Raw genomic sequence first — 25,419 nt, 5'->3', positions numbered from 1 at the left:
AACAGTAGATTCTAAATAACCAACAATAGCCCAGCAATTGTAGAAGGAATTAATAAAACTTTAATTGCATCAATTTGAACATTCTGTATTATGTAAATTACATACCTTCATAATTAAAACTGAAATAGTGCTATTATATTTTTGTTTGATAAGTACAAATTTTAGTACATATATAATATATTGTACTGAATCATATTACTAAAGTTAGATTTTTGTTGTTATTGATATTAATTTTTGTGTTAAAGCCAGAATATCATTAAAAAATAATGACATTTCTAATCATTACATAATTATTACTTAAAATAATTTGTTACATATAGAATAGAGGTGTTAAAAGTGACTTCTTTGGGGTATTTGATACTCTGGGTATGCCACTAGCTACAAGCATCCCTTGGAGGCATGGCCAAAACGCCTGTTGTATAGGCTCATTTTATGTATTAAGGATTCTAGGATTGTCTCCTCTCTTTTTGTCAATCCCCCAAATTGACAAGTCAACTCAATTTGATCTATATTTCTCAATCTATGTTCTTCTAGGCTTGTTTTCTACTCTATTGCTTTGTTTATTTGATTTACCAACCAGGGCAGAGGATATAACTCAGTGGAGGAGTATGCTTACATATCACAGGTAAAACCTTGAGGAGGAGAGAGAGAACAATCAGCCGAGTTATTAGGTGGAAGGATTGAGGAGTCTACTGTGGTATGGAACAAAAGGAACTCCCAAAACAATGTGCTAAAGAATTGTTTGCCTGGGAAAGGCTCTGAACTCAACAATGGACTACTATAATCTCATTTAGGAGGTGGTACCTAGTAGACGGAAGTAGGTATGTGAAGCCCTAACTTAGTAAACTATCCACTTGCTTTCTGGCTATTCTAAGACAATTAGTTTCTGGCTCAAGTTCTCATAGCCATTGATACTTTATAACATATCCTACCCAGTACTGGCACTTATATCTAGGAGGTAATCAACAACCACCAAACTGAACTTAAGGGCTACTCGACAGAAGGGAATCCATGCCTGGTACTGTAAGCCTAGCCAAGTACCTGTGGCTGGTGAGATCATGGGCCTTAGAGGACAGTCAACTATTGCCACTGCCCTAAGACAACATAATTTCTAACTACATTTAAGTGTAATTCTTACTTCTCATCAAATAAACATTTTTTGAAGCAGATGGAGACCATCACAGAATCCACAACTGGTCAAAATTCTGGAAAGAATATGTTGTATAATTTCAAGTGGCCAGCACTAAACACATATCCAAATAACACTAAATGGACTCAGCATATTGTGTATATATACACACACATATATATGGGGTGCATGTGTGTACATGTGTATAGCAATAATAATTTAAAAAGAAGAGGTCATGGAGGTCATGAATTTGAGAGGGTGTTGTAGGGAGATGAACATAGGAAGAGTTAGAAGGTGAGAAATAGGGATAGAAAGGATGTAAATATAATATAATAGTCTAGCACAAAATCTTGAGGAAAACAAACAAACAACAAAATCCAAACCTTGAACCAAAATTAAGTTTCCTTTTTGGAAGTTGTTTTTCCCTGGCATTTTTGAAATTGGTGGAAATCAGTACAGAGCCCTATTATTTTCCCAACTGTCTTATTAACTTTTATCCTAGTGACAAAATTGCCAGCATAGTAACTGAAGAAAGGAAAGGTTTACTTGGCTTACAGTTCAAGGGTACAATCCATAATGATGGAATGACATAGTGGCAGGGCCCTGGGGTAGCTGTCACACTGTATCCACAAGTATAAGAAAGCAGAGTGAGAAAGTGTACCTCCTGTTTATTCAGTCCAAGAACCCTGCTCATGAAATGGCTCCACCAATTCTTAGAATGGATTTTCTCACCTCAGTTAACTTGATAAAAAAAAAAAAAAAATTCCTCCATGGTATTTGTTTCCATGGTGAGTCTAAATCTTTGCCTCAGTGTGTCTCTGAAACTATGACACAGAACCCCATGACCCTCTCCACCTTGCATCTTCCATGCCTACCAAACCAGTACCATATGGACCATGCTGCCAAATTTGGCTACCACCACTGGATGGAGGTTGGTGCACTTGGACCACAGTTGCATCAGCTTCTGTTTGCTGACTCTGAGGAAACATTTCCCTAGGACATTGCTTTTCAGCAGGGAACCCCTTCAATGGCAGTCACAGTTAAGGTTTGCTCCTGTCAAATGTATTTGTATTTTCACAAGATGGAGCCTCCTGTGGGTGGGACCTTGCCTTTGGGGGACTTTCCCTGTTGTCTGAGTGAAGAGTTCCTGGTTTCCCTTTGATGACACTAATCTTGAGCAATTAGAGCTTCTTTCTAACCTGCCTTGTCTGTAATTTTGTTTTATTTATTCATTCATTAATTTATTTTTTAACATAACTTTTGTTCATTCTTTGGGAATTTCACATCGGGCACCCATCCCTCTGTATCTGCCCTTTGTCAAAACAAACAAAAATCAGAAACAAAACCAAAACAAAATGTCACCACCAACAAAAAGAACGCTTTGCTCCTCCATCTTTTCCGCCTGCCCATTACCTCTATATTTGTCTTAGTGGCACTGGGAGCTGCCGTGTGTCCAAACAGCTTTACTTGCAATGTTCATTGTGTAGTGAGTTCTTGGTCAGGTTGAAGGCCTCTCAAGTTGTGGAGATCCTATGGCTATGGTTCCACAGGACCAGTTACATGCTCCAGCATGTTATACATAAATGTTGGGGTATGTCAATGCAAAGCCTGGTTGTGGGCCTGGGTAGTAGCTGAGTTGGTCAGTATGGGCTACTGGGACCACCTTTCTCAGGTGAGAGGCAGAGCCAGCTCTCCTATGCCCACGGTGAGAGGTTGGGACCAGCTTGGGCTGGTTCTCCGATAGAGGTTGGAATATCTCTCCCAGAGCCAATGAGTGGTGGGAGCCAGCTCAACCATACATGGTTTACATGGGCTCCTGTGATAACATGAGCAACAGACACAGACTTCAGCTGCAGCAGGGCCATGGACCCAGACATGTCCCTCAGTAGCAAGATTGGGCCCAGATGTCACCATGGCCCTGGGTAGTAGTGCAGGCTACTCAGATTGGCATGGACCTGGTGGCAGCATGGTCCCTGGACACCAACGTGGCCCAAGGTGGCAGCCCAAAGCCTGGGCATCTGTGTGACCTTCAGTGGTAACAGGAGCCATGGACATTGACTCAGACCTTGTCTGTGGTAGGACCACAGAATCAGACATTGCCCTCAGTAGCAGCTCAGGCCCAGATGACACCATGGTCCTGAATGACATCCCAGGCCACTCAGATTTGTATGGCCCCAACAGCAGCATGGCCCTTGGGCATCAGGTGGTAGCCCAGACCCTGGGCATCTGTGTGGCCTTTGGTGGCAACATAGGCAGTGGACATCAACAGAGATCCTAGCTTTCACAGACATGGCCCTCAGCAGTGGCCTGGGCTCATATGTCACTATGGCCCTGGGTGGCAGTGCAGGCCACTCAGATTGGCATGGCACTGACTGTAGGGTGGCCCACAGACACCAGCATGGCCCACAGTGGTGGCCCAGATCCCAGGTATCTGTACAGGTTTTGGTGGTAATAGTAACCTTGACCATCAACAAGTTTGTAGATATGGCAGGGCCACAGACCTAGACATGGCCCTTGGCTGTAGCTTGGACCCAGATATTACCATGGTCCCAGGTAGACACACAGGCCACTAAGATCTGTATGGCCATGGTGGTAACATGACCCTCAGACATTAACATAAATTCAGGTGTTTGCCCAGACTCTGGGTATCTGCACAGCCTTTGGTGGTAACAGGACCCATTGACATCAACACAGACACTGGCTGCAGTGGGACCATTTACTCAGACATGGCCCTCAATAGCAGTTCAGGCCTGGATGTCCCCATGAACCAGGCTGGTAGTGCAGGCCACTCAGATCAGCATGGCCCCTGCTGTGGCATGCTCTTCAGACACCAACACAGCCCCAGCTGGTGGTCCAGATCCCCCGTACCACATGACCTTCCATGGTAATAGGAGCCATAGACATCGACACAGACCATGGCTGCAGTAGGACCATGGACCCAGACATGGCCCTTAGCAGCTACCTGGGCCCAGATATCATGATATCTGGGCTGGTAGCAAGCAGGCCACCCACAATAGCCTGTCATCCCTTCCCGCCCACCTTCACCTCTTCAGATCCACCCTTCTCCACAGCACATGAACCATTCTGCCTCTCTTTCATTTCCTCACCATATATTCACTTACCATAATGATACCCATTTGTATGGACCTAGTGTTACCAGGCCAGCCCATGGTTGTCTTCTGCCCATCCAGGTCAAATGGCACCAGGTGAGCATGTGGGTGTCCTCCACCTATCCAGGCCTTGTCTATAATTGTAAAGTTGCTCACACTCTGCGCATTTTTAACATCTTTTGGCTGTGTGTTTTGCTCTTCATGGCAGAGCTAGAAGATAGTAAGCAGTAGCCATGTCACGGTCAGAATGGAGTCCCAATTTGAGGTTTCCACTGCTAAACAAATTAGTTCATTACCTTTCAATTCTGCCTTAATAAAATTCTCAGGGCATAGGCAAATGCCTTTCCAGCACTAATTGCCCCAGCCAGCTCAGTTCTCAGCGGAGTACTTTGTCCCCTCTGTAACATGAGAGAGGCTATCAGTGTTTATGTTTCTCCTGAAATGATTGTCTTCTAAGCCCCCTCCAGTACAGCCCAATAATGCTCCGCATATGGCAGTATGGAGTTTTTCTAGCTTCCAGTTCTGATCTCTTCCACAATCCTTCAGCAAATGAGTTCCAAAGGCTTACAAACCACATGGTCAAGTTAATTCAGCTACAAACCCACTTCAGGACCCAGTGTTCTTTCTCTGTTCGTCATTTTTCTCATAAGCAACTTAAAGAAGGAAAGGTATATTTTGGCTTATAAAAAGTGTGGTCCATCATGGCAACTAACACTTGGTGACAAGAGTGTGAAGCAGCTGGTCATGTTGTATATGCAGGGAGCAGGAGGTGGCAAGTGCTAGTGTTCAGTTCCCTTTCTCCTTTGTATTCAGTCTGAGATCTGAGCTCACAGAATGGTGCCATCCACACATAGGGTATATCCTTTCCCGCCAACTAACCTAATGTAGTCACATCCTCACACACAGGTACAAAGGTTTGTTTCTATGGTGGTTCTAAATCCCACCAGGCTGAGACTGTTAATCATCATACCAGACATAGGTAGTATAAAGGCTAAGTAATATGATCCAGAACTTAACAATAGTGATGAGCCGTTTCCAAAATGAGAAGATAAGACAAAGCCTCCAAAGATAATGGGATTGTTTTCATGTTTCCTTTTTGCTCAGTCTGGACTCAGAATGTGCTACTTGCCACTTGTGACTAGGAGAAGGCACAATCAAAAGATAAATTGAGAAAGGCGGAAAGAAGTATGAAAAGATCAGTCTAATGATAACTTTGTTGAGACTCTGAAAGTACTCTAGAAAAGCAAATACACCATGCTTTTCCTTCCTTATTTCTATGTCAGGAATAATCAGATTTTCTATTACTTTTACAAAGAGGGGATTAGCTTTCAACAAGAAAATGGTGTCTGAACAGGTGTTAAGTAACACCTTCGCTCAGAAGACCACAAAGCACCTCCTTCCTGGTGGAGGATCAAGCAAGAGAGACCTAACATGGGACAGGCAACTGAAGGTGCAGGGGTTGTCCTTATCAGGTAGGTGATCAAGAAAGGAGGGGAGTGAACAAGCAGGCAGAATGACTTGGCAGGGAACCATAACAAAGGCAGCTAGCTGTTGCTTCTCAAAGACACACTAAAGTTTATTGTGGTGAAGTGTCACACCCCACTAACAAGACACTGAAAGTCTTTTGTATATGCACTTATATATATTAAAGATGTCCAGGTCTACAAACCCACAGGAGGAAAGACTTCTTCCCAACCAACATGTCCCTGAGCTTTCTGGTGGGTGAATCTGCTCTTTAGGAACCCCCTCTGCTACTCCACAAAGCTAGAAGAACTGCACTATGGATGCTGATCCTCCTCCCCATTTACTCCCTTGACATTAAACATTGTCTTCTCCCTTCCTTCATGGCCACACCAGAGCTCAGAGATTCACCTTCTTTCCCTTTCTCTTCCAGCTCTAGGAGGCTAACCTTCTTCAAGCATGAAGCCTACAATACGTTTTCTTCTTATCTTCATCTCCCTCCTCCATCTGATGATCATGGTGAACACTCAGTCCTCTGTAGACTCTTCAGTGAATAAAAATAACCAGGATGAACTCCATGGTATAGACCCGCATTGGGGTAAGGAAAATCTCAGCTTAGCCCTTACTTATGCCACCTAATCCTTTACTTCATCTCCATCCCATTCAAAGACCCCAGCCTCTGATTATTCCACTGCAGTCCCTCTTTCCTGTTCAGGGATTCCTTTATTATTCTACTCCTTTTTGAGCTCTTGGTCAAAATGATGATGAAGGAGAAGGAGGGTGGTAGCCATAATGTGTGAACACATTCTGAATCAAGTATAATTCAAAGGCTTTGGTTAGTTCATTTAATCTTTACAGCCAGCTTATGAGCTAAGAATAACTATCACTTTTATTTCATAAACTAAGAAATTACATTTGAGGTCCACAGAGATGACTAGGCAGTTAAGAGCATTGGCTGCACTTCCAGAGGACCCCGGTTGATTCCTAGCACCCAGAAGATCTAACTGAGGCATGCATTTGATGCACAGACATCCATGTAGGCAAAACACCCATGCACATGAGAAGGTTTTTAAAAAGGAAATTAAACCTTGAATGTTACTGAGTAGCCTGATTATTGGGGGCGGGGGAAGCAACTCTAAGACAGAAGAGGACTTTGAAGGAGGTTGTAAGAAAGAGAACGTGGGCAATACTCCTTAGTCTTTACTACTCCAAGTAACATCTCTTGACAGGGTCTTCAAAGGTCTTCTGCACCAGTGTCAGAAATCCAGGCAGATGGTCCTCCTGTCCTCCTGGTGAGTAACTCCACAAGAAAAAATTATGAGCAAGATGTCCTCTGTTCTTCCCCATCAATCTTCTAATAATGAATTATTTTCCCAGATCAAATGTATACTACCATGGAGATAAACCATAGTCCCGGGCACCCAGTCATCCCTTACTGTTTTTCAGATCCTTCAGAGATGCTACTGAGAGAACTCAGGTTTCTGTTCTTCCATTCATTTCTTTCTGTTGGATTCTCAGATGCCAGCCATGTGTGCCATCACTTTTTTGTGTCTGGTCATGGATATGGTCCTCATTTCTTTCCCAATCTATTCCCTTGCATTGCTGGGCAGAGAGCCAACATGGAGGTCAATTTGTCATCAACTGAACGACATTGAAACTCCAAATCCTTTTGTTTAAGTGATTTTTGTTTAAGAAGTTTAAATGACTTTTTTTTTCTTGAAGATAATCCCCAAAATTGAATTGGTTTCACCTAAGCCTAGATTTACCCATGAGCTTCCTAAGGAGAATAGTTGGGGAATCACTGTCCCTTTAGAGTACAAGGACTCTGATGTCTGTGTCTCACATGACCATGCAGGGATGACTGTCACTGGCTGTGCTTGCGGCTATGGCTGTGAATCTTGGGAGATCCAGAATGGAAATACTTGCCACTGTCAATGCTCAGCCATGGACTGGACCACCACCCGCTGCTGCCGACCGGCTTGAGGATGAGGAGGCTGAGAACCCAATTTTTCAGTGATGACCATAATGAAATGGGTTCACTCAAGAAACCTGACTCGCTGTCTCCCAAATGAATATTACCCAAGAATTCTTCCTGAGTAATAAAGACAGATTTGTTCTCGTGCGTGTTTACGTTTAATGTTATTATTTCTAGCTTGGGTACCTGTTGCCAGGAATTATTTTCGGTGTTTCAGTGACTGCACCTCAATACAGCACGTAAGGAGAGTGGTGAAGAAAGATATGGGAAGAATAGGAAAATGGACCAACCCTCTCTTGTCCTCCTACTTCCTTACGATTTACCAAAAAATATTGAATGTGTTGTTGGCATGAAATATAGCGAAGCACAATACCATGCTTTTATGGAGCTTACCAACTGCAGCAGTGAATTCCAAGCCATGTGCAGAAAGAATTTGCAAGGTATTGGTGCAAGATAAATTTGAAACAATTCCTAACTTCTCAGTATGTATGTGTATGCACCCTTTCCAACTTACATGCCTGAGTTGGCTTTCATCAAGGCAACCCTGTTCCCATTGCCTTTCTTCCAGATAGCCAGAGGACCCCCACAGCCCTTGTCTATCATGAAGTCTTGATAAAATGCATCTTCCTGGGTATAAAAAATTACAGAACTCCAAACTAAGAAATAATTTTAAATGCTGCTACTAATGTTAAGCAAATGAGAGACTCAATAGCTTGGTAACAAGTGTCTTATACGTTGAGCAACTGCCAATTTTGAAGCTTCATGGTTTTTTTTGTATTTATTGATTTAAACTTTTTTCATTTTACATACCAATCCCAGTTCCCCCTTCCTCCCCTTCTCCAACCCCCCAGCCTCTTCCAATCCCATCTCCCCCATCCACTCCTCAGAGAGGGTAAGGCCTCCTTTGGGGAGTCAACGGACTCTCACATACCAAGTTGAGGCAGGACCAAGCCCCTCTCCACTGTGTCAAGGCTGAACAAGGTATCCCACTCTAGGGAATGTGTTCCAAAAAGCCACTTCATGCTCAGGGGATAAGTCCTGGTTCCATTGCCAGGGGCTTCCCAAACAGATCTAGCCACATAACTGTCACCCACATTCAGAGGGCCTAGTTCAGTCCCATGCATGTTCCCCAGCTGACGGGCCAGTGTCCATGAGCTCCCACCAGCTTGGGTCAGCCGTCTCTGTGGTTTTCCCCATCATGATCTTGACTTCACTTACTCCTGTGGTCCCTCCTCCCTCTCTTCAACTGAAGTCTAGGAGACCAGCCAAGTGCTTGGTTGGGGATCACTGCATCTGCTTCCATCAGTTACTGCATGTAGGTTCTATGATGACAATTAGGATAGTCACTGATCTGATTATAGGAGAAGGTAAATTCAGGCACCCTCTTCATTATTGCTAGGAGTCTTAGCAGTCATATCTTTGGTGACATCCATGTGGATTCCTGGGGATTTCCCTAGCATCACATTTCTCCCTAACCTCCTAATGGTTCCCTCTACCAAGGAATCTCTTTCATTGCTCTTCCTCTCCACCCCTCCCTCCACTTGACCATCTCAGTCCCTCATGTTCCCATCCCCCATCCCTTCCTGTCTATTCCCCTCCCATTTTACCCAGGATATCTCAACTATTTTCCCTTCCTGGGGCCCTCCATGTATGTCCCTCTTAGGATCCGCCTTTTTGCCTACCTTCTGTAGGGTTGTGGACTGTAGCCTGGTTATTCTTTGTTTTGCATCTAATATCCTTCTAGATAGTAACTCTGTGAGGTTGGTGAAGATCTTTTCCCATTCTGTAGTCTGTCATTTTGTCTTATTTACCGTGTCCTTTGCCTTATAAAAGCTTCTCAGTTTCAGGAGGTTTGGGGGGAATTTTAAAATGCTGATATAAGTACCTTCTCAAGTAGATGGATTTAGATAGATCTATGCTAGAATGAAAGGGCATGGGGAGGCTGCTGCAGGGTCTCTGGGGCTTCTATGGGTGGGGGCGAGGCACAGGATTTGCCCTTGGAGGCTAGGGCCTAGAGAGCAAGGCTGTCCATAGGCACCAGGCACACACATGCGTGCAGACAAAATACTCATGCACATTAAATAGAAAAAATAAATCTAAAAAAAATTAAAACATTTTTAAAAAATCTAATTTCTATATTGATTAATGGAGAATTTCACGTCGTGTACCCCAATTCTGCTCACTTCCCATGTCCCCCATATCTCTCCCTTACTCCTACAGTGTCTCTCTCCCAAAAGAAAATTTTAAAAAAAGAGCCAACCCAAAGCAAGCAAGCAAGCAAACAAAATCTCTTCACTCCTCCAACACCTATTTGTTCATCCACGGTGTGCCACATAGTATACACATACCCTTTGTCCAATCAGCTTTACCTGTAAAAGTACCTTACAAATGAGTCTTTGGTCGGGTTCAAGGCCTCTGGTCTCTGGTGTTCCATCATTATTGGATCCTCATTGAAACTCCTCCTGGATATCCGGCGGCTGCCCCGAGTCATGGAAATACTGCCGGTATTGAAGGGACCGATCCCTTCACAGCTCCAGCAGGGACTAGATGGGGTAGACGTTAGTTAGGTTGGGCCTAGGTTGGGCCAACCCAGGGCCCGGCTGTGAGCCTGAACAGTAGCTGAGCTGGTCAGTCCAGGCCACTGAGGCTGCTCCTCTCAGGTGAGGGGCAGAGCCAGCTCTCCTATGCCCATGCCATCAGGTCCAGTTCTCCCATTGCCCTTGGTGAAGGGTGGGGCCGTCTCTCCCCAGCGTGGGGGGTCAGGACCAGCATTCCTGCTGCTGTGTCTAGTAAGGGGCAAGGCCAGCTTTCTCAGTACCAGCGAAGGGTGAGCCGGCTCATCACGGCCCTCTGACATTAACACACAGCCCAGATGCAGCAGGACCGTGGACCCAGACACGGCCCTCAGCAGCAGCTCAGGCTCGAAGGACATCATGGCTCCAGGTGGCAGCACAGGCCACCCAGATCATCTTGGCCCTAGTAGCAGTGTGGCCTTCAGCAAGCAGGGTTCCAGATGGTGGCTCAGACCTCGGGCATCTGCATGGCCTTCAACAGTAACAGGGGCCTCGGAAACCAACGCAGACCCTGGCTGCAGTAGGGTCATGTAGAACACTTTTCTAAATACGTTGTTTGCATTGACTGATTTCTCATCAACATGGTTTATAAAGGTTCTGTTCACTTGTATACTGTTGGTCACTGGAATCACAGCCTACGCTGGGTATTGTTTTGTTAACTTGATACAATCTAGAGTCTTTCTGGAAAGGGAACTTACAGTTAAGTAAATGCCCCCAGCAGACTGGCCTTTGGGCAAGTGTGTGTAATGTTTTCTGGTTTAATGATTGATGTGGTTGGGCCCAGCTGAATGATGTAAGAAATCAGGCTGAGCACACCATGAAGAGCGGGCAATCGTTCACGGCCTTTGCATCAGTTCCTGCCTCTTGCCTTAAATTCCTGCCCTTACTTCCCTAGATGATAGACTATAAGTTATAAGATGAAATAAACGCCTTACCCTGTGGTGGTTTTATTCATAGTGGTCTTTTTTTGTTTTTTTGTTTTGTTTTTTGTTTTTTGTTTTTTATCACAGCAACAGAAATCCTAACTAAGATATGATTCAACACATATACACATCAACTTGAGGGAGCATTTTAAAATATAAAGCAGACCATAGCATTTTGATGTTTCAATCATACTAATGTTAATCCTGAGATTCACCAGAGAAAAACCAATTCTACCATTTTGAGCCAAATTTGAAGCAAGCTTTATTCAAATATTAAATACTGGCCAAGATGGACTTTGGTCATGACCATTCTCTAGAATTCTTAGCTGAGTGGATCCTAAGACACATGTTGCAGAGATAGTTAGAGACAAACCCATACAAGTCACCATTTTTCCCATGTGGCTTGGCTATTATTGTTCAAGAACTATGACTTCCAACATTCCAGGAAGTTACTTGGTCCTTGGTCAGATGGGGCTTATAGGTTTACTTCAGGGCTTAAATTCCCCCTACACTTGAGTTGTATCCTGGGTCAAACCCTTAACTCTGTGATGGGTCCTGGTTTGTATTTGGATCTAATAACCATCAGCTTAATGGTGGTACCCAGATATAAATTGTCATTTAATTATTGAATCAATGATTGTGGTAGTTTGAATGTAATTGGCCCCCATACGCTCATAGGGAGGGACACTATTAGAGGTATGGCTTTATTGAAGTATGTGTGGCCTTGTTGGAGGAAGTGTGTCACTCTGAGGGTGGGCTTTGAGGTACCTTTACTCGAGCTACACTCAGTAAGACCCTCAGTTCACTTTCTGTTGCCTGTGGATTAGTAAGACTCTCAGCTCCTCCTCCTGCACCATGTCTGCCTGCACATTGCCATATCCTAACATGATGATAATGGGATAAACCTCTGCACTGTAAGCCACCCCAATTCAATTGTGTTTCTTTATAAGAGTTGTCATGGTCATGGTGTCTCTTTGTAACAATAGAAAACCTAAGACAATGATGTAAAGCCAGTGGTAACTAGCAGAAGCAGAAGAGCCAAAGGACCTGTGATAGCTGACATCAGAGTTACTGACTAGAAGAATCTTGGAAATAGATGGGGCATCAGTCATTTATTTCATCTCAGGTATACTTTTGGTAATACTTCCTTGAGTATAAAAAGATTGAATCTCAAGTGGCTTATAAAGAAATAACAACTAAAAAAACCCATACATTTTTGTTCTGCATAAAGCAGGTCAAGTCTCCTATGATATTGTACTTAATGAATCGACCAGTTGATAAATCTGGGCCCACTTTCCTGGTATGTAAATTGGCACTATAGGTAGCCATTTTGCCCTCTATGTCAGAGAATTTCCTTTTGATTTAGCATTACAGCCTATTAGGGAGGGGACAACGGACAATGTACTCTTTTCTGTAACTACTTCTAGCTGAAACTGGGACATCATTGTTAGGGCCCAGGAATGCTGAAAGACTACTCAAAGGCTGAGTAACAGGACATTTATCAGAAGCCTCTAATTAGCTGATCCAGCTGAAGAGTCAGGAAGCAATTGTTGTGGGATAAACCTTTGGAACACTGTAAAGATGTGTCTCTGCTAAAGACCCTTCTGATTGGTTTAATAAAGAGCTGAATGGATAATAACTAGGCAGGACTTCTGAGTAGAGAGAGGAACTCAGGGGATATATCTAAGCATGCAGAATCTGCCAGTGAGACATGGAGGAAACAGGACATGAAGTGTGGAGGAGAAGTAACAAGCCACATGGCAGAACATAGATTAATATAAGTGGATTAATTTAAGTTATAAGAGCTAGTTGGAAGCAAGCCTAAGCAAAGGCAAAGCTTTAATAATTAATAATGAATGAGTCTCCATGTCATTATTTGGGAGCTGGCAGTACAAAGAAAGACTTGTTACATGTGGCGCCCAATGTCCAGGCACATATACCTACATAGGGCCCAAGAAAGCTAAAAAAAAAAAAAAAAAAAAGAACATGGAGCTAGACACAGCTTCCTAGTAACTACAGTCTCTTGGGCAGGCCTAGTGCTTGTAGAATATAGAGGCATGGCTCCTTTAAGAAGCCCTCCTCTGCTGGGCCCACCAACTTCCCAGAGCCAGAGTGGGAAAACACAGCTCCTGGCCCAGTGCCAGTAGGCATGAGCTGTACCCCAGAACCTGGGGTAGCCTGCTGGACTGACCTGAGGGAATCAGAGCCAGTCACCAGCACCATGTGCTAAGTGGTACCATGTGGTGGATGGCCCTTTAAGGCTTGGCTTATATGGTCAGTGAATGCTGCAGGCCCCAAGTTCAGACCTCTGAAAAGGTACAATATGCTTAAAATGTGCTTAGGTGTGGAAGAAAGAAAATATAATGGATATAGACAATCATTAGAAAAATAATTTAAAAATAATAAAGTATTTAAAAAGAGTAAAGTGATATATAAAGAATAAGTCACATAAGGATGAGAAATATTGTAACACAGGGAGTTTGGACCTTATATGGTGTTTTGTTCATTTTGATTTTTTGAATGTCATTGAACAAAGAATAGCAGGTGCTGTGAGACACTGGATTATAGAAGGGACTGCTGAATTAAACTAACCTATATATTTTAAGGATGTCTTAACTTCAGAATGGAAGTCAGAAAATATATTGCATTGAGGGAGAGATTTTGCTTTTGTTTCCACAGGAAATGAAAGGTATGGATTCCTTCAAATTTAATAGAGATCAGAGTTGACTGGGGGATACCTCCTAAAAAATTTTGGCTGCAGACATGAAGGAAGAAACCAGGAAAGACTGTAGGACATGTGATGTATATGCTGATCCCTCTGCATGGGAGCAGCTCTGAGACTGGATGAGACATGATAAATCTTGTTGGCTAAAGAGTCCTCATGACTTATTATTACATGCATCCTTTCATATGGCATGAATGGTAATTTATATTACCATTTAGTTGTGCAGTCCAAACAGATTTATAAAGTTGACAGATGTCTTTTTACCTGCTCAAACATAGAGCAGAAAATCATCTTTAGCTGACTTGTGAACACTGCACATTTCCATACTTTTGTTAATGTAGCTATGTATGTTACCTTTAAAAGTTTTTGTGTTTTCAGAACTGAAGGACCAAACACCAATGAAGACAAGTAGCCTGGGTGATCCAGCCTCTTAGAATGCCTCTGTTGCAGTTTCCCCAAAAATCCGCAACATCTTCAGAGCTGCTACCTAAGATGCCAGCCTCACAGACTGCTCTAGTCAGGACTTCAGGCAATTCCTGCATGTTCCCATTAGACAGAGACAACAAATGATACAGCTAGGTCTCTCAGGACTTGACCATTATCTCAATTTTCTCAGGGTCCCCTAAAGATGTGTTTGCCACCAGAAAGCAGAAATGAATTTTAAGAACATGACTTCCACATTCCCAAGAAGTAGGGTTGATGGTTTTTGGTTGTTTGGTGGGTTATGGATGCTTGTCACCACTTAGGGCGTTGGTTGTAAATTGTTATTGGTTATGACAAAGGAGAAAACTAAGCAAGGAAGATTAAATTTAGGGATCTCATTCTGAAAAGAGGAGATATAGGACTGCTAGGATAAAAAGTAGTTTATTGAATCTACTTTTAAACTAAAAAACAAATATTAATCTCAAATATTTTACATTGGTATGGATTTTTATATATTTATACAAATTTAAGGTTATTTTGTTACAGCATACTGTAAGGTATTATATCTATGCAGCTCATTTAAAATGTAGCATAAAGTTCTAGTCCTTGAAAGCTATTATTAGAAACTATTTAGGATAATTAAGAAATGCAGATTAGTAGTTAGTCATCTATAAACAATCAAACTTGTAGTCATGTTAGGTATGTTTTCAAGGTCAAACATATATATTTTAGATAGATAAGTGGTCTTCAAACACTTCAGAGACCTAGAGAATATGGCATTTAAGATGTTTTAATAATATAAGGCTTTTCATGGTAGTGAGACATGTCTGCCCCTGAAAACATCAATCTACTTCAGAGAGGATAATGGGCATCAAAGAACCTCCATATGGAGTTTGCTTTCATTGTGATAAAGTTGACCACTGGGCAAGAAACTACCCTTGCCTAGACTGCTGACAGCATGCTGTCCAAATTGGGCAAGCAGGGCATAAAAGAAAGTGACTGCCAAATTTTGCCAAGACAAGGTAGGACAATCCTCCAAAATTCCTGCTTCACAGATAAGTCTGTCAGATATTCTAGGCCTGAAAGCCAAAGATGGATGCTCCAATGTTGCAGAGAAACCTTGGGTGACTGTCTAGGCAGCCAGGTGTCCTTGTCATTTTTATAGTTTTAGAAGTTGCTTTCTCTGCACTTCCTGTTTACTCAGGTAATATTTTATCCTTCTTGGGTCTCTGATGGGGTTGAAGGCTAGATATTCATAATGTTTTCTTTGTAACCAAATTCAAAAAGGAAACTTACAAAAGAGATGTAAATTTTATGAGGTTGAGAGACATAAAAGCTTAAGTTGTTTATCTAAGAAAATGTTTTAAGGTCTAAAAGGATATTTTTAGGCTGGTAATACAAGTTATGATGGAAAATGGTATAGGTATAAAACTTTGGACTCATCAAGACAGGATAGATAATAGAGTTCTTTCTCCAAAGTTGCCAAATACAGATGGACTGGGCATTGTGAATATAATTCTCATCTGATAATTGTTCTTACTGTATATAGTTTTACTGTGTTAGAGTAAAAAATCTTTCCTTTTTGTTTAGACAAAAAGAGGGAAATGTGGGATAATCTTTGTACACTGTGAAGATGTGTCTCCGTCAAAGCACTTTCTGATTGGTTTAGTAAAGAGTTGAATGTCAAATAGCCAGGCAAGAGAGGTTAGGCAGGACTTCCAGGCAGAGAGAGGATGAATCTAAGTGTATGAAATTTGCCATTGAGACACAGACGAAGCAGAACATGAATATGGAAGAGAGATAACAAGCCACATGGTAGAATGTAGATTAATATAAATGGGTTAATTTAAGTTATTGAGCTAGTAGGAAACAAGCCTAAGCTAAGGCCAAGCTTTCATAATTAATAAGTCTTTGTGTCATTATTTGGAAATTGGTGGTACAAATAAAGACATTACAGGCTTACATCAGCTTTCAGGATGTTCAGAGCGCAGCAATTTGTCCTCAGGTGATCCCTGGATGATGTCTGTCAGCCAAGTGGAAATATGCTGAGACAAATATAGTCTAGGGACAGAAGTTAAAATTTAGGAACTTAAAAGAAAACCTTACATTTGGAACTTTTAGGCCCATAGACCTGGTAATTAGGAGATGGGAAGAATCCCAAGACCAGGGGAGAGAGACAGAGAGTCCCCATCCTCAGAAATAGGCAAGTGAGGAAACTTATCCAGATAAGTTATACTTGTCTGGAGTCCATTTGGCCTGTGACAGGTAGACCCAGGTCTTATGGCTTTTTTTTTAAACTCCCTGAAGCTTGCATGAATTTTAAGTTTACAAAAAGAGATAAAAATTCTAGATATATTAGTATTGCCATTGTACTAAAATCCACATTGTAAAATGGGGGGGGGGTAGATTCATGCCTTTGCATCCCAGTGAAAACTATAATTTTGTGTTAAAAAGCATGAATACTTTTTCATCACTCCAGAGAGCCAATTATGTTTTTAGCTCAATGAAAGGCACTTTTAGGCAGGGTGGTGGTGGCATACGCCTTTAATCCCAGCACTGGGGAGGCAGAGGCAGGTGGATCTCTGTGAGTTTGTGGCCAGCCCGGTCTACAAAGCGAGTTCCAGAAAAGGTGCAAAGCTACACAGAGAAACTCTGTCTCGAAAAATGGAAGAAAAAAAAAGAAAGAAAGAAAGAAAGAAAGAAAGAAAGAAAGAAAGAAAGAAAGAAAGAAAAGCACTTTTAAGTCTATATTTGGAAGACAACCAAAAGAAATTGGCTTGTGACTGAATGGTAAGTAGTCAATGCTCCAGCAGTTTATCAGAACTATTGGTCAATGTTAAAACTCTGAGCCTTTGAAAACTCAGTATAACAATAGCTTAGAATGGGAAAGAGAAATCTAAAATATCTTTCATTATTTATGTGCCTTAAATTATTTTTATATACCTTTACAACTTGAATGTATATATTTTAAATCATTTCTTGAGACCCTCAGAACTTATTTTAGCTTTTACATCCTCAAACCTTGCATGGACTTTGATTCTTCTTCTTTTTTTTAATCTAATCATTTACCAGATACACAACATGAGTAGTTATTGCTGAAAACAGTCATTGCAAAGCATGATTCTTTAATGGAAAGTTACAATTGAAACCTGTTGATCCTTTATTATGAAGCCTGTTAGCAGGGCAAACCTGTGTGCCTTTTCTTAACAAGAGACCTAGTAACTTTAACTAACTAATGAACTGACTAACGAACTAACAAGGTGGCTGAAGCCTTTGGGGGGAAGGAACTGATTGTTTGCTGTTGCCTACCTGACAAAGCTACATTTAGCCTAGCTATTAACATCATCAGAAATCTGAGAAGGATAAATTGTAGCAGGAAGTATAATGCAAAAAGCCTATGTATCAATTACAATGACAGACCAGTCCATAACCCATTACCATTAGACAGTTATCCCAGGATCTTGTGGTCCCCATGGCATTGGAGGCAAGGTATCAGGACAGCATCAGTCTTTAGCTGCTAGTCCCAGAAAATGAGAAGCTTTTCCTGTAGAGGAGGAACTTGGGGGTCTGACATTACTTTGCCTAGGTAAAGTGGGGGCAATCAACTCTCCAGTGTCCTGCTTGTCCACAGTTTGGATCAGGTCTTGGTGAAGCATTGGGGCAGTCTTTCCCAGTGGTTAGCATTACCACAATCTAGGTGGAGTCATTATCACTGTGTCCATCATCTTCCTGGAGACCTTGGGATCCCTTCTAAGATCTGGAAATTTCCATCAGTCATAGTAAGTTTAAATATCTTAAATGCCATATTCAGCAGATCTTTGACATGTTAGAGAACCACTATCCATTAAGGCTATCTGAGCTAAACAACTCTTACTTATTTTTAGATATTTGATTTAGGCTATATCTTGAAGCATATAAAGAGGCTAAATAAAGCTTTCTTCCTGAAATTAATCACAACTACAAGCATAGTTCTGAACATATTAAAGCTTAATCATTTTTAACAGCTTATAATAAAAATAATTTTTGAATTGAAAACCTTTCAATATCAAGATAAGACACTTTACTCATAAACATAATCCATAAAGAGACTGGGAACCTTTTTATCTTTTTAATAGCACACCATTACAGAACATAACTGTTTTTTATATGACTCAGTTTTTCAAAATAGGTACAGCTTAAAAATGTTAGAAAAAGGAAATAGGTTAGATATACATTCATACATTTATTTCTGTTATCTTGAATAAACTTTAGGTAAGGAGAGACCTTTTGGTAGACTGCTTAGGTCACTGCTTTGTTGCATCATAAGATAGGAACAACTCAGTCTCTGGTGTTTAATGTTTGATGCTCATTAATAAAAAACCCAAAGCGAGATTTGGGGGTAAAAGATGAAAGACGAGAGAGGCAGAGCAGAAAACCACTAGTTCTTACCCCTATGAAATCCTCCACCGAGAGAAAGTGAGCTCCTCTCTCCACCCCGTCTTATCACTTCCTCTCTAAACTCAGTTCTATCACTTCCTGTCTGTCTGTACAGACCTCCAGACCTCTATGGTTAACTAGTGGCTAGCTCCTCCTTCTGAATTTCAGGCAAGCTTTATTTGTTAGAGCACAAATAAAATATCACCACAGCCTTAGTTTTTAGCCTTTTATTTATCTACTTGTCAAGACCATATATTAATGAAGACATTATAATAAAATATTTTATAAATATAAAATGTCCCATAGCCTTTTAAATTTAAATATTCTTAAAAGGAGTTTCTTTAAAATATTCAGGTTTTTAATTTAAACTTTCTGTAAAACTCTAATATCTCCTTTTAAAGAAGTTTAAAATCTCTCAGCTGTGCACTCTTGCAATATCAAAATAAAGTAATTTTAATTTCAAGAGTGAAGATAGAGGGTACAATGATAATCTGTACAAGGCAAAACTGAGCTCCAACAGTGCAACAATTCAATGTCTCTAAAACTAATACCATTTGGGGGATTCTTAGCTTACAAAGTTAGGCTACCAACAAGGTACTTTCTTTTATGTGACTGCTTGTAGGTGGGTGCAGCTTTAATACCTCATTAAACAAGCATTGTTTTTAATGGTATCTTTTATAAATCTTGTTTTTAAGACAGGACAGGAATTACCATACAAAAATTCTATCCCAATTTAAAAGTATCTTTGGAGACTTGTTATCTCCTTGGTTGGCCTATACCACATGGTTTCCCTTAGATAAGATGGCAGTCAAGCCATGACATCAATCTTCTCCAACTCTAGGCAAGATGGTGACCAACCATGTGGCTGCCCAAGATGGTGGCAAGCCACGTGTTGCTTATATTCCAGAATGGAATCCTTCCACATGGTTTCTTTATCTGTGCACAGACTTTTAATTACTAACCCCATGTTACAAGTTTTAAGCTAACTTTTTGTTACAGATTTTTAACCATACCCAATGAACTTATAAGACAATAATCCCTTTTTAGCTGTCCTGCTCTTTCCCTTCTCCCTGTCAGTTTCTGACCCCAGACATAGAGACTTTAAAAGCATGCCTGTGTCTGAAAAGGGGCACTCCATAACCCAATTATAGAGCCAGCCATTTAATAAAGTAGAACAGCATAAAACAACTTTAATTTTATCCAATACCCAAATGACACTTGAATCCCTGTTATATTAGATCCAATGGCCAGAAATCCCAGAAGCGAATTCTGAGCCTAGGAGGCTGGCTGCAATAGTAACAGCTGAGCTACAGACAAGAAACACAGAACACAGTGAACTCACACATTTGAGATCAGTCAGAAACAAACGTTCAGTGGCCACATTCATACATTCAAAACAGACAGACAAAATTCTTCTTACTTCCTCCAATGTTAACTTCGAAGGGGGTGGGGCTGCTGTAGAATCCAATTCTCCCAGACACAGCGGTGCTATAGTGGCTTCCCTATGGAGACTGAGTTTTTCAAAGCTGCCCACTGGCCCCACACATCGTATTCTGTGCCCGACACATAACTGCCATCAAACCCAAGTCCCCAAAGCTCCGCAGTTTCTGAAGTGACCTTGCCAATCAATCTTTCCAAGTCAGAACTTACAATGGCAAGCACATCCACAAGACAAGACTCAAAGCAATGGTGGAAAACAGAACCAAACAACAACAGAAATCACGAGACAGTTTAACAATTGGTGTTGCACGGACGTTTCACCGGTTTGACCAAAAGAGTTTAACAGATATGAAGCTGTTTGATTGTCTCCTTGTACAACTCCTGGACTGCCTGATGTCCCTGCACTGGGCCTCTCCAAACTCTAGGTTTGGCCCTCAGTGTCCTGGGGCACCCTTGACTTTGTTGTACAGCGTGGGTACTGGAACCCCGCTGATGGTACCAAGGTGCTGGGCCTCTCTGAGTTTCCTGACCCAGGCCCTAGAATCACCAGCTCGTCCTCAGAGCTCCAAGGCAGATCGTAAAACAACTGGTGGCTCTGGCTGAACTCCCAATTAATCAATATAATCGGTGGGCGGTAGGACATTTCCCTTTTCCCTGGATGAAGGATTGACGGGCCTTGTCAGGTCCCCTGTGGTCCCAGATAAGGGGATACCCCATAACCAGAATCCAGAAACCAGGCAGAAAATTGTCACAGGAAGCTAGCTTGGAAAAATTAAAAATAAATAAATAAATAAAAAGGAAAAAAAAAAAGTCTTCAATGACTTACCAAAAAAAGGCCTCCATTAAAAAAAAAAAAAAGCTTGCTATTCCCCCCCCACCCACACCGTTTTTTCTTTAGCATGACCATTCAGTGTAAGGAGTAAAGAGCCTAGCTTTAGAATTTGGGGTGGAATTATCTCTCTGAAGCCTCCAAACATTAATCCTGAGATTTGCCAGAGAAAAACCAATTCTACATTTTTGAACCAAATTTGAAGTAAGCTTTCTTCAAATATTAAGTACTGATCAAGATGGAGTTTGGCAGGACCACGCCCTAGAATTTCCAGCTGAGTGACCTTGAGGTGTCTATTAGAGAGTTATTTAAGGACAAACCCATATGGCCACCGTATTTTCCCATGTGGCTTGGCTGTTATTTTTAAAAAAACTATATAACCCTTAGCATTCCAGGTGGGTGGGGCCTATAGGCTAACTTCGGGTTTTACAGTAGGAAACACTGCTTCAAATTGACAGGATTTATCCTCACAGGAGACTTCCTGGGGGGCAGAAAGTCCCAAGTTTTTCCTGTATTTCCTTGAAAGAGGACATTTACTTTGGTGATTGTGCCTTAGTCTCTAGTCATAGTGCCTACCCCAGGTGATCTTTCCTGTTTTTCTGTCCGTCATCTAAACATCCTACTCATACATCATGCAACAGACTAGTCAACCTAATTCTTTTTTAAGAAATGAGAGAAATGTTGAGCTCATTGACATGTTGCTTAGGAAGCATCTTTCTTAGCAATCTCTCTTTCTGTGTGTGTGTGTGTGTGTGTGTGTGTGTGTGTGTGTGTGTGTGTGTGTGTGTGTAATAACATGTTACACAAAACTTTGTAAATGAACTGAATTCTCATTAAGTATCAGTGCATGAGTATGCATTCACTAGAAGTCTAACAAAAAATAGAAGATGCTTTCGTGAACAGTGACTGAAAAAACCTCCCTATACTGACATCCAGTACTTGCACAAATGTATTCACATGTTTATCAATTGGTTTCTTCTATTCCTGATATTGAGAGCATAGCATTTAAGGGTAAATTCATTTTTATCCCACTTCACTGCTCTCCCTTAGTACTTGTTGCTTTAAGAAGCTAGCAAGTTTGGGGCCTCAATTTTTGAGTTTTGTAAAGGTGTATGATGTAAAACTCTATTGCACCAGACGCTTTTCTTGCCAGTGATTTCTTAAAAGGAGAATGAAATAAGCAAGAATAAAAAGTAAACACAAACCATAGAGAGTGAAACCGGTCTCTGAATGGTCGAAATTGACTTTCTAGGAAGCAAAGATGTGACCAGCAGAGACAGCATGTGTATTCTGGCACCTCTAATGTCAGGAAGGAAGAGGAAAGATGAAGTTTGTAACAACGTCCTTATCTTGATGTTACAAGCGCAGCAGCATGAGTTACATAAGAATACTAAGTAGTATGACTGCCTTTTGTAGTTCAACACATGGCATGGTCTCAGACAGAAGGTTCTCTTGGGTTTCTCATGTAGCTTCTGTGAAATGTGGGCATCTAAGAGCTCAGCTGGTCAGACTTTTCAAGATGAATCACTCAGCATTGCTTGCAGGGGACTGGAGATTAGGATGTGGATTTTGGACGCAGCTTTGCTTGCCATGTTCTCATGAACTTGAGCATCCATCAGCCTGGTAGTTTACTGTGTGAACAAGCATTCTTTTGTGGTTGTCATTTTTGTTTTGTTTTTTATTGTTATTTTAAAATTTTTATGCAATATGTTGTATTCACATTCTTTTCCTTTGCCCAACCCCTCCGAGGTCCTCACAATCTCCCTACCAACTCTATTTCATGTTCTCTCTCTCTCTCTCTCTCTCTCTCTCTCTCTCTCTCTCAAAAAAAAAAAATAAAGCAGCGAAAAATCAAAACAAAGAAACAAAACCCAATAAGACAAAAAAACTACCAAACAGAAATAGCAAAAAAAATAAAATAATAAAAATAAAAAAATAAAAAAAAAAATCACACAAAAAAACATGGTGTCTTGTTGGAACACAGTCCAAGAATGGAGTCATGCTAGGGGAATTCTGAGTGTTTGTGAAAAAAGTCCAAGGAAACAAGTCAAGAGTCTTGTGATCTCAGTTTCTTCAAAAACACGGAATTGTTCTTGGAATGTGCATCCACAACCCTCCCAGCTTTAGCAGATAGGGGTGAGCTCACTTTAGATTATTCATTACAACTCTTTATAAGTCTCTATGGAAAAACACATTTTTGTCCCATGCAGCCTGTTCTTGTGGATGAATGCTTTTCTCAGGTGACTCTTCCTAACCTCAGAGTATAAATCGCATGAGGCTTTAGGCTGCTTCATTTTTACAAGCTGCCAACTAGAGTAGTAGTCGTTTTTTGTGTTGGCCAACCACTCCTGGGCATGGGGCCTGCCTTGGTTGTGTGGTTGGTGTTCCCAGGGTCTCTCCATTGGAGGAAGCTGACTTTCCCTTTTCTAGCAAGTATCAATTGCAAATAAATTCCTGGCTAGGGGTGGGACATTGTGTCCACCTCCACTTTTCTGTACTGGGACTTTTGTCTGACACCTACCACAGTAGAAGCTAACAGTATACATACATATATGAAAGAAATTAAAATGGAGTTACTATATAATGGGGGAGGGGCCTCAGTGCCCCAACTAGACATCTTATTCCATCTAGTAAAACCCTCAGTACCAGTTATATCTTGACAAATCATTGGCCAAAGAGGTCCTTTTGGCAGTCCCCTTCAAACAGCATAGGCTATTGCAAAGGCTATTGGTTACCTTCCACAACCTAACAGTAACCTATTGCTGAGTATTATGTCTTTGAACATGAGGAAATTGAGCTGATATTTGACTAGAAGCTTCAACTCTGACTATCATTCATGGTTCTGAAAGGTTCTCTGAATGGTACCAGAGAAAAGTAATCATCAATACCACCAAGCTATGTAACCTGCATCCTGCAACATCTACCTACCTGGAAAATATACTAATGCAATAGTGGCATAAATGTTGATGAATGTTGTGGCAATAACTAGCAAAGGACAAACCTGCAGTGAAGAGGAGCAAGTGAACAGCAAATTTTTGTTTTGTTTTGTTTTGAGACAGGGTTTCTCTGTGTAGCCCTTGCTATCCTGGAACTCATTCTGTAGACCAGGCTGGCTTTGAACTCAGAGATCCACCTATCTCTGCCTCTTGGGTGCTGGGATTAAAGGTTTGTGAACAGCAAATTTTCTCACCTCGTTATCTGGAAGATATGACCTATCCCATTCTTCTCTTCTGGCTACATTTTGTGTTCCTTTCACATGCAAAATTACAGGGTTGCAGATTTACCTTAGTGACAGAGTACTTGCCTGGTGAGAAAATGGTCTTCATTACTTATCTAATCTCTGTAAGGGTGGTGTAGGGGGAGAAAGGAAGCCAGAATGCTTACATCACCACTATACCTGATAAACACTAGATGCTGCCTTCTTGTGCCTGCCATTGAGTCCTCTGTCTCTCCCTTTGGGTCCCTCTGACTATAGATCTTATTTCTGTCCTGTCTGGTGCGACTCACTCTGTTGCTTTATCATTGCACTCTGGACGTACAGAATGAAAATATAATTGTTTTCTGACCCAGTTTAACCAAATAATACACAACTTGTTTCTCTCCTTCTAGTCCAATCACAGTTTAACCAAAAATGATAAAGACACTATTTATGAACAAAGAGAAAGTGTAGCCATTTATCTTCCCTTTTTCCTGTCTCTGGTGCCAGGTGGAGCATTTCACTAGAAGAATACCCCTTCCTTTGACAGAGTAAGGAATTTGCTGCACATCTGGGAAATGTTAATAGTGTCCTGGACCAGAGCTCAACACTGCAGGGATTCACATCCCTTACTCTGGAAGGAATAGAGGGGTGACTTTGGATTTTGAAGCATTATGCAAAAGAAATAAATGCTACTTTAGCTCATTTAGCGTGTGTGTGTGTGTGTGTGTGTGTGTGTGTGTGTGTGTGTATGTACGCGTGCACACATCCCCCTTCTTTCCATTTGCCTCTGTTTTATTTGTACAGTATTCAGGGCTCTCTACCATTAAAGTAGAGTTGATAAGAGATTCAGCTCATCTCTCATCGCCATTTCCAGTCCAGATCTAAGCAGATCTATTGTTATAGATGCTACATTTACTTTAAGGTATATGCACTTAAATGAAAACTGTAGAATTTAAGCCAAAAACATGAAGCCAAAGACAAGCAACTTGTATTCATAAAATACACAATTCTTCATGAAGATCAAGCAATGATAACCATTTAGCTACCTAACCAACACAGCATAAATACATCCAATTAAATAATAAATACAAATAAAAGGAGAAATGCAAAGAGAACATAGACTGGAACTATTTCTATCAGAGTTTATAAATAATTATTATTACATGATATATTTTGAAAACAATTAACCTTGAAAGATTTCACATCCATAAAGAGA

The 25,419-nt window shown here is 41.2% G+C and overlaps 1 protein-coding gene across 1 annotated transcript; it reads left to right on the top strand.

Moving 5' to 3' along the window:
• The first annotated feature begins 6,159 nt into the window (after positions 1-6,159).
• On the top strand, positions 6,160-7,683 carry LOC118593835 (resistin-like beta). Its single transcript, XM_036203426.1, has 3 exons — positions 6,160-6,298; positions 6,930-6,992; positions 7,556-7,683. Exons 1-3 carry the CDS (start codon positions 6,160-6,162, stop codon positions 7,681-7,683), a joined length of 330 nt encoding a protein of 109 aa, XP_036059319.1.
• Positions 7,684-25,419: the final 17,736 nt, after the last annotated feature.

The sequence above is a fragment of the Onychomys torridus genome, chromosome 12 (genome assembly GCF_903995425.1).
Source record: "Onychomys torridus chromosome 12, mOncTor1.1, whole genome shotgun sequence".
Taxonomy (NCBI): domain Eukaryota; kingdom Metazoa; phylum Chordata; class Mammalia; order Rodentia; family Cricetidae; genus Onychomys; species Onychomys torridus.
This window is presented reverse-complemented; position numbering and strand designations above follow the sequence as displayed.